At 28.3% G+C, this 10,925-nt stretch overlaps 1 protein-coding gene across 1 annotated transcript; it reads right to left on the bottom strand.

Moving 5' to 3' along the window:
• Positions 1-803: 803 nt before the first annotated feature.
• On the bottom strand, positions 804-5,143 carry LOC129318929 (beta-galactosidase 15-like). Its single transcript, XM_054963939.1, has 17 exons — positions 4,985-5,143; positions 4,560-4,768; positions 4,383-4,449; positions 4,186-4,278; positions 3,950-4,093; positions 3,766-3,854; positions 3,563-3,668; positions 3,388-3,475; positions 3,159-3,277; positions 2,884-3,045; positions 2,452-2,645; positions 2,245-2,348; positions 2,026-2,138; positions 1,685-1,912; positions 1,389-1,603; positions 1,020-1,296; positions 804-911 (listed from the first exon to the last, which is right to left on the bottom strand). Exons 1-17 carry the CDS (start codon positions 5,141-5,143, stop codon positions 804-806), a joined length of 2,475 nt encoding a protein of 824 aa, XP_054819914.1.
• Between the last annotated feature and the right edge of the window lie 5,782 nt (positions 5,144-10,925).

The following is a 10,925-nucleotide window of genomic DNA, read 5'->3' as shown; positions in this document are numbered from 1 at the left end:
TTACCCAAAAAATGTAGACCAAATTTTTGAAAATTTGGAAGTATGATCTGTTCACATTGATACACAAAGAGTTTAAACATTGGAAATTTATAAAGAATTTATCATTAATATATAATAATATCTCATTGACAAATATAACTAGCTGTAATACAAAATATAATAAATAATGAGCTGTTTGTTTAGTTTAATCTTATAACATAATCCCAACTATTCACGTGGCTGGTTCATTAGATTCTAACATATGCGTACCTATAGTTTAAATTGTTCATTTTATAAAAAATACAAAAAAAATTATCTCTTTTTTCACTCTAACCAAAACATATAAGTACAAAATCACAAAATTATTCTCTCTTTGAAAACCATTTTAAACAACTTAGCATCCAAGGATTTTGATGACCTTAATGTAATTTAGGGTGTTATAATTCTCTTCTTGAAGAAAATATTGAAAGTGAAATCGTAGTTTGAGAAAATTGTTGAATGCCAATGAATATTGAACAACAGGATAATTTCCGCTGCTTTCTGTAGAATAATACTATGGCAACGATAAATTATATTATCCCCGACATTATGAATGATCAAATAAATAACGTTGGAAAAAAAAGATAAACAAAGAATTTATATAACTAATTATTATTATTACTTAAAGTAGACTCAAGATTTGGATATACATAACCGTGACTGAAATTGAAATACCATACTTGAAACAAAAACAAAACAAAAAGGGAAATTTAAATAAACGGACTAATTAACTAAATAATTATGTCTATAAATCAAAACCTAATTTTTATATGAAATTAAAAATCCTAACAAACGGCCTCCACGGCAAGCCTCTTGGTAATATTTCCACAATTTGTTGAGCCAAATGTCCTCTCTGAAATATCAATAGAGCAGGTCTGCTTACCCACACATGCCTGCACAATTTCAATTAAATTAAGATGATTAATTAATGAATAAATTAATCTCTAAATAAATAAATGCATAAAGTATAAAAAATATTAATTAAGAGATTAATTAATTACCTTTTCTATAATGGACAAAGCATCATTGTTGCTTTCACAGGTTCCTTTATAGAATGAACCACATGTGCCTTGAGGATTTCCAAAACTTGCAAATTTAATGGCTGAAATTGAACGACTTTGGCAAGATAGTTCCAAACTGTGATTCTCATAGGCATTTCCACAAGCAGTTCCAACACTAACTGTTCTAAAATTTACATATGACGGATTTCCACCCATCTCTTCGAGCAAAACCAATGTGTTGTCACCGTCTCTAAGGAAAGATCGAGGAACGTGATACCTAAAAAAACTCATTCAAATTAGATATGAACAGTCAGAAATCCAAACTCTTGTTACTTAATTGAACTTGAAAGGAAAACAAAATCAACTAACCATTTTTGGGTTGGCTTTCCGCAATTGTAAATACATTTCGTTGAAGAATATTCACCACGATAATCACAAGGTTCATCACTACAGCCATCTTCTGAAGCCAAGTAAGTAGGCCAATAGCGACCAATGTTATTACCATTTATCCAAGCAAATCCTTTACCAAGTCCTTCCAAATCCACCACCACTGGATCTTTTCCAAGAGGAGCTTTGAACGTAGTCTAATATATATCAATTTCAAAAAGTGTAAATTTTAGCAATTGGACTACTAAAAAAGAATAATAACAGCCAAGTATGTATACCTTGTACCAAGTGAAGCTTCTGTTTGTGGGTAATTGGTCTGATGCCCATTTGGCACTAGAGCTTGACTCTTCGCTAAAAAATTTCTTATCCCAACCATCTAATCCAATCCTATGGAACCACTTGTGAGAAGTCAAGTCTTTAATAATTGTCTCGTCACCCTTTTTACCAACCACCTCAATTGGTCCAACTAGACCGGTATGCCACGTGTCAAAGAAGGATCCATAATTCTATTCAAACAAAGAGGTGTATCATTATAATAATTCAATCAAAGTAAGTAACATAGTATGTTTACTGCATACAAATTTACAATTAATTAATTAATATGATGATATATACACACTTGTAGTCCAGTAGTGACACTGAGCAAACTGATCACATTCTTTCCTGTTTTCAACTTGATCTTATATTCAACCTCATCATTATAAAGAACGCCATATTTAGCCCAGTGAGTTCCTACATATATCCGTCAAACACAATGTTAATTAAACTAATCATAACTAATTATCTATGAGTAATTAATTAAATTAAAGTAGTACAAAAAGAGGTTCCTTAATTATACCAATATGCTGTCCATTGACATACGCATAAATGACTTGGCCACTTGCATTAATTCTAAGAGACATATCATCGCTCCAAATAGGATCATCTTTGTCAAGATGAAGGCTATCAAAGAAGAAAGAAAAGATTGTTAGGCCTTTGCAATTAGAACAATAAAGAGAGATTAAAAAATTAAAGAGAAAGATCAGTGAACTGAGTATGATTTTACTTTGTGATGTACCAAAGGTAGTCACTAACATCATTAGTGACTTCCTTCTGATCAATGAGTTTATTTGCAGAAGAATGAGATTTGCCTTTAAGAGCATCATGAATATTCTCAGGCCTCCAAACCCACTTCAATGATTCTGGTTGCTTCTCAGCTTCATTTTCCCAATGTTCATTCACAGAGGTTTGAACGTTAATCTAATTACCCACAAACACATACATGTTAGATTCTTTGTGAGACACATTATTCATATATATAATGCAAAATTAGGGTTCAACATGGGTCAGTATTCTCTATTTGACATTTTGACTAGACATTGACCCCCCGACAATTCAGTCGGTTAATTCGAGCCAAATCGATCGGGATAGTACAGGTTGATATATGTAGCTAAAGAAATTAAAAAGAACTCTAATTTTGTACCCAAAAAAAATTCACCTTTGCGGTGTTATACTCTTCAGTTTCACCGTCTGGAAGAATGCTAACAGACCAAGCAGGAACTGTATATTGCTTTCCATTGAATGTGAAAGTTGCATCAGTAGTAGTGTTGCTATTGCTCAAGAACACACTTGATGATCCATTTGTAGCATACACAGTGGCCTACAACATTTTCAACATCAAACATTAATTACTATCAACCACTTCAAATTCCACAAACATATATACTAAAACCATTGACAATGAATAGTTCATCAAGTTTTGTAATTAATTACCTTGACAGAATTACCAAGATCAGTTTCGCTGACATTGCCATAGACAAGGTTTTTCTCAATTGATTTCAAAACTTCGTGAAGCTTCTTGAGATGGCCCCATTTTGGCTGAGCAATGTTTCCTGCATAAAGTTGGATCATATTATATTATACTCATTTATAGTTATACTCAAGGAATATATATATATATATATATTTGAAGAATCAAACCAAATTGATGTAATTTTCATACCAAATTCATCAAGGGGAGCATCATAGTCATACGAGGTTGTAATGTATGGACCACCAGCAGTTCTACCGAAGTTGGTTCCACCATGATACTATAAATAAAATACAGTATTTCATAAATCATAATCTTAGGAGAAAGATAAAATTTTATTATATATATATGTTAATATAATTTATACCATATAGTAGTTTTGTAAGGTTCCTCCAGTTTGGTAGAATCTGGCTACACCATAGGCAACATCTTCAGTTGTTCTATGTGGATCTTGACCTCCCCAGCTTTTAAACCTTTAATAAACATAAAAAAATAAAAATTATGAAAAATAAATTTATTATTAATTAATTGTCATAAACGAAATTTAAAATAAATTGATTTGGGACTTACCATCCTACCCAATTCTCAGTCCAAATCTTAGGGCTATTGGGATTATTGGGTGTGAATTGGTCACAATAATAACCATTACATGTATTGATCTGATAAAAGCAATCAATTAAACGTATTATTAGAACAGGATCATTAATATGAAAATTTAAAAAATAATTAAATTTAATTTAGTAATTAATTTTACCATTGGTTGAGGAGCATCGCTTTGTTGGCACATGATCCATGGAACTCCAATATTATAAGACTCTGCCATTGATGCACACCAATCTATATACACCTTACCAGCTTCTCCATAAGGATCCATAACATTCCCATACTCATTCTCAATCTGTTAATTTGGGGAAAAATAAATTAAATAGGTTAAATAAATTTTATAATTGGGTAACTTTTTTTTAAAATAATTCCTGAACTAATATTTACCTGGGCGATAATTATGGGACCACCTTGTGAAGCAAGAAGTTTCTCTTCACTGATCTTATTTATGATCAAGGTGGTGAAATTTTGCATCTCATTCTGTAAAAGCAAATAAAAACAATGATAAATAATTTTATTATGTTAATATATATTAAAAAATCACATGAATTTTAAAAAATAGTTAGTTGAACTAATTAACTTACCATGAACACATTATTTGCTGTCCTCATCTCAATACCAGGCAAATTATGCAACCACACGGGAAAACCCCTAATAAGAAAATAAAACAATATAATTAAGAATTATGATATTTAATATTGGACCTGAAAATTATTAATTAAAAAAATAAAATTAATTACTAATTAAATAATTAAACATACCCATAGTTCCATTCAGCACAAACATAAGGACCAATTCGAAGAATAGCATAAAGTCCAGCTTCATGGATGGTCTTGAGAAATCTGACAAGATCATTATTCCCAGAAAAATCATACTGTCGACGAACTGGTTCATGTGCATTCCAAAACACATAAGTCTCTATCGTATTTACCCCTCCTTCTTTGGCTTTTTCAATCAAGTCGGGCCACATCTACATAATAATTAATAAACAAACTCATCATTATAGGCGTATCAGAAAGAAACTGATTTTCATATTAGCTTATATATACATGAACTGTTCTGAAACGTTTCATGAACAAAACTGTCATACGTTCCAGAATAACAACAACAACAACAAAAACAATAATTCATAACATGGCTACCGATGATAATAGCAAATAAAACAAGGATAGATAGAGATTATTACTTGTGGTGTGCTTCTGGGATAATGAATAGAGCCAGAAATAAGAACTCGACGTTGGCCATCGATGATAATGGCTCGTCCATCGTGAGAGACATTGAGAGCATTGGCTACAAGAAGGAGACTCAGAAGAGAGAGACAAAACAAGATTTTCTGAGAAGCCATGTTGACTGATGATGATGGTGATGAGAGAGAGAGAGATTATCAGAGAAGAATGAAATTCAAGGAAGGCTCATGAGTACTTTATATAGAAAAAGAAACGTCAGATTATCGTGTACATATATCTGTTCTTTAATTCAGTTGGAAATTTGTTTTTTTGGATAAAAATATATTCATCAAGTTTATCATTATCCGTTTATCCTTAACCTTATGATATTTATTAAGGTGGATTAGTTTCTTAACAGATAGATTGATTTTTTTTTTTTAAAATCCAGGATCTGTCACAGAATCATCAGAGTACCTTGATCAATTAAAAAAAAATTCTTTTACCCTTTAATTATAAATAAAAATGTTATCCTTATAATTTTTTAATAATTTAATTAAATATTTTTTATCGTTTTTTATAAATATAATTTTTTACTTTTTTTTTGTTAATATTATTAATGTTTAGTAATATTTTTTACTCTTTAAATTTTTTTACTATTTTTATGGATCAATTTTATTTCTTTTAAAAATATATTAACGTATATTTGAAAAATATTGAATTTCTTAAAAAATTAATTTATAAACGCATTTATATTATGCTATATACGATTTAGATTTTTATGATTAAGGTTCTCTCTCCGTATGTTAGCTAAAAAGAAAAAAAAAAGGGTTAAAAGGCAAATATATATATAGAGTAGTCTGCCAAGGGCTGCCAGCATTATAAAATGAGAAAAAAGGTATAAATACTTATAATATTACATAAGTGGGTGCAGAAGTGACCAAATTGTTAACTTTGCTCTAATGCCATTGGTTTTCAGTGTTAAATATTGATTGTGCATGTTACATGTCAGTCTTTGCTGACGTGAACTAAAAAAAGGGCAAAAATACCCACGAAATAGTCAGCTAGAGGTATTAAGTAGTCTAAAGTGAAAAAAATGATAAAAATATCCATAACATTATTAAAGTTGGTTCAAAAGTGACCAGTCCATCAAATCCTTCAAATATTGACCATTTAGCTAACATTTAAGTAGAAATTAACCATTTTTTACTAATGTGGACAAAAAAATATTTCCATGTAAAATTCTATGGAGTTTAATCAGTCATCTTGTGAATATCATGTGAAAAAATGTTGTTTTGATCGAATATAAAATTAAATTACTTGCTTCTTTGTAGCAGCAATGAAATATTTCAAAATTTTGAACTTATCATGAATGAAATTGCTTAAGATTGTGATAATGTTTTAAGGTAGGATGGTGCAGGAGTTACATTGTGCTTAATCTCGATCTTTGATTATGTACAACCTATCTCACTGTGTTGAATATTAGGTTTTGTAGACAAGAAAAATGAGTGAATATTGGAGAGGGAGAGAGGAAAGGGGTGGGATATATGATGATAAAAAGAAACCATATGGTATTGATTGTGATAGATTAGTCACTATTGTACTTACTAAAGTAATATTATGGATATTCATATGATGATCGATCAAACTTTAAAGAAAATTCACCTGGGAATATTTTTTGTTTATATCAGTGAAAAAATGATCAACTTCTGCTTAGGTGTTAACCAAAAAGTCAATATTTAAGGGATTTAATGAATTGGTCATTTTTATACCAACTTTAATAACGTTATAAGTATTTTTGTTATTTTTTCTGACTTTAGGCTACTGGATGCACCTGGCTGACCACTTCATAAATATTTTTGCCTCTTTTTAGTCCATATCAACAAAGACTGACACGTGGCATGTACAATCAATATTTAACATTGGAAACTAACGACATTAGGATAAAGTTAACCGTTTGGTTACTTCTACACTCACTCATGTAACGTTATAGGTATTTATATCTTTTTCCTCACTTTATAATACTGGGTGCCCCCGAACGACTATTTTATATGTAGATTTGCACTTTAACCCAACAAAGAAATAAAAGACAAACCATGGTATAATAACTAGAAAAAATTATAAAAGTCACAATAATTTTTTCTACTAATTTTTTAGGGAAAAATTTCTGTACATGATATGATTTTTAAATGAAAATTTAATTATGTTTAAGATTATATTCTACATTCTTCGTTAGAAAATAAATAAAAATGGAAATCTTCATATAAGTTAAATTATATTATAAATTATTAGTTATAAATAAAAAAGTTGAAGGATAATTAATTACATGATAGAATCATCATTGTTTCGTGGAAAGACAAAAATTATACCATAAGAGAATAATTTCCCTTTCTTCAAATAATAGTAAATAAAACTTTCAACTGGTGAGAACCGGTGGAAAACCGTTCCATGCTAGTCTTGAACGTTTTTTTTTTTTGGTCTAAAAATTTTGAATAATCCAAAACTATATTATTTTGCGTTTTCATTATTTGGTTTTTTGGTTAATTTCTCTATAATGTCCTATATATAATATACTCGATGATTCATTGGTTGTTATGGCTAATCATGGAAGCTTGTATTGATTTGGTTCGACAATTAGGGCCCATTTGTTATAGCTTTTTTTAAAAAAATATATTTTATGAGTTTTTATGGTATTTGTTTAGATCTTTGAAAATAATCTGAGTCCAAAAAAAGAATATTTTTAATTATTTTAAGAAGCTACTTTGATTAGTTTATGAAAATAATCTAATACGGTAGATAAGAGAGAGTACTTTAAAGAGGTGGAATATGTGACAATATCATAAAATTTTAAAATAATATAATAATAAATCCTTTTTATAAAACAAAAATCAAGGAAGATATCATAAAATTTAAAAATAATTAACTAATAATTAATTTTTTATTATTCTAACCAAACATAAAATAATGTCTTCTTTTTATAAAATCTCTATAAAATAAATCTCTTTTTATAAACTCTCTAAACTATCTAAAAATTACTTATTTTTTAATCTAAAACAAACAGGCTCTTAATCTATTAGATTTGTTGATTTTGGTGATTTGTAATAAACAATAAAACATATAATGATATGGATAAATATTGTCGAACATATTTTTATTTTTCATTCATATTTTTTAAATTATATTAATTTAATTAAAATCGTCGTTCCGATCATGATGTAATTTCGCGATTCAACCATTAATTGAATTTCAAGGGCCAGTCAAATTCTAAAAAGAATTGTTATAGACTAATGGAAATTTTCGGATTTTAATTGTTACCCATTATTGTAGTATATTTGAAAGTTCAAGTAGTATACAATAAGATACTGAAGACTAAATTAGTTATTAAACCAGTTAAGATATTGATTCAAGAGTCAATAGTAAAAATAATAGTGAAACTACATCAAACAGGTTACAAACTGGTTATTGTATTAGACCGGGTCAAGACACTTATTTAATAATTTAATTAGACGGGTTGACCTATATCTCCATATTATGATTTTCAACTATCAGTCTTCATCTTGAGAAAATCTTTGACCTCGTTTATATATCTGCTTGTTTTCTGAATCTGAAAATAGCAACAATTATTTGAGCATCTAGATTACCGTTTTAGAGTTACTTTTCTAGTATTAATTATTTTCATATCATAACCTCCGGTATATTGTCAAAATCGTGAATCTTTTGGAGATCACCTTTTTCTTCTTCTTTTTTTTTTTCCTTTTCTTTTTAAAGAAAGGAGATCAGAGGGATACTATTGATATTCTCATGATGATCATTAAAATTACAATTACAATTATATTAATTTATGTTGCTAATACATTCAAACATAATTTCTAAAACTTTTTAATTTTCTTCTTTTTTAGTATATATTTTCCTTTTTGTTGATCGTCTCTCTTAATAGTTAATATCATCTTATTATGGGAAGCACAAATAAATCAACATTACAATTATACGTAGAGGTTTGTTAACCACCCGTACTCTTAAATACTTTTCTTAATAATTATTTATCATAATTTTCAGAATCTGTCTTTAGAAACATCTCTCTATTAAAATAGAATTTTTTTAAAAAAGTGATTTTTTCTTGAAAAAAAACTTAAACAAATAAGCCCTTAGTTGATGGAAGAAAATCTTCTTTTATATATATCTCGAAATAAAGTGTGAGACTTCACAGTTCACGCACCATGCACACATTATTCTGTTATCCAATAATCATTTTTCCTTTTTTTGGATCAATACGGTGGAGGTATTGGTTAAATTAAATAATTAAAAGCAATAAATTATTTCTTATATAAGATTGAGATTATTATGGTGTGTGTGTGTGTGTGAAAGTTGGATAATTTTATTTAATAAAAAATTTGGATAAATTTAATTTAATAATACAACAAAGCCTTCACCTTGTCAATAGTTTCATTATTGAAAGAGTCTTTGTCAATCCGTTTATGATGAAGAGGGACTCCAAGGTACATCTCTAAGTCAGTTGCTCTATTGAAACCCAACTTCTGGCTAATTGAAGTTAATGATATGTTTTCAAAACATAACCCCCTCATCTAGGGTGGAGCTAGAAAATTTTATTAAAAGAAGCCAAAATGACAAAGCGTATATATTAATCAAAAAGTAATTAAATCTATGTATATCACTAATATAACATAAATATTTCAATGTATATATTTATATTTAATTTTACAAATATAAAAAAATAAACATATACATTTATTTTTTAAGTTTTCCTCATCAATTTTTCATATTATAAGAATAATTAATTATCATATCAACATAAATTATCATTAAATTAGTAAAAATTTTATTTTTTCCACGAGCATTGAATAATTTAAATACATCATTTGGATCTAAAATTTTCTTCAATATATGAAGCTTTGTTACTTACTTATTAAATTTACTATTTAATTCTTTCTGATAATTATAGTAAACAAATATATCAACACAGTAATGATACTTAATTGTCACTAATTCTTTATGTCGATAATATTTAATTATATCATGATAACAACTATTGATATAATAAATTTCAATAGTTTGGTTATAATGAAAAAATTTATTTTTTTAGAAGAACATATCTTAATTATAATCTCTTAACTTTTGGATAAATAATTTTATAGTAGATATCAAAAATATATTATTCAATATATCTTGAAATTTTTGTTCCAATACTTGACAAAGTTTGTTAGTAATAATTCTTACAATTTCTTTCATCAAATATAAGATGAAAGCAAAACAAATATTGCAAAAAAAAAAAGCTACTTAGTGATGGAAAATTTCGTTGCTAATTAGTGAAAATTTCATCGCTAAACAGGGTTGGCAACGAAATTAGTGACAGACTATTTCTATCGGTAAAAATACCGTCACTAACTCATTAGCGATGGAATTTGCAATTTTGTTGCTAATTAGTGATAGAATTAGTGACAAAATTGCATTCCATTGCTAATTAGCGATGAAATAATGATGAAATTTTTTATCATTAAATAAGGATAAACTATTTTAACTTTGGGACGGAATGCATTCCGTCGCTAATCCGTTATAAATTTTCCAACAAGCTTATTCTATTGTTAATTTTTAGGTGGATCAAAATATCATTGCCATGTCATTCAGTAGACCAATGCCATCTTACCACCACCTCGTCGCCTAGTGGACCAGTGCCACCTTATTGTCACGTCACCGCCATGCAAATATTATTACTTTCAATTGTATCTTGGCCAAGCTCAAGCTCACAACCTCACACTTCCTTGTACCTTTGCATCCGCTTTATTACCAGGTGAGCTGAAAGAAATTTTTAGTCTTAATTGATAAATTAAATATATAATACTTAACCACAAACACATATTAATAAATATATTATTTAAATTTAAATGAAATATAGTATTTAAATTTACTTATTTTTTAACATTATATTTATTTATTAATATGGAAAAA

The sequence above is a fragment of the Prosopis cineraria genome, unplaced genomic scaffold, assembly GCF_029017545.1.
Source record: "Prosopis cineraria cultivar Desert tree isolate PC_DT_omini unplaced genomic scaffold, ASM2901754v1 PC8, whole genome shotgun sequence".
Lineage (NCBI taxonomy): Eukaryota > Viridiplantae > Streptophyta > Magnoliopsida > Fabales > Fabaceae > Prosopis > Prosopis cineraria.
Note: the sequence above shows the minus strand (reverse complement) of the source record. Positions and strands in the feature narration are given on the sequence as shown.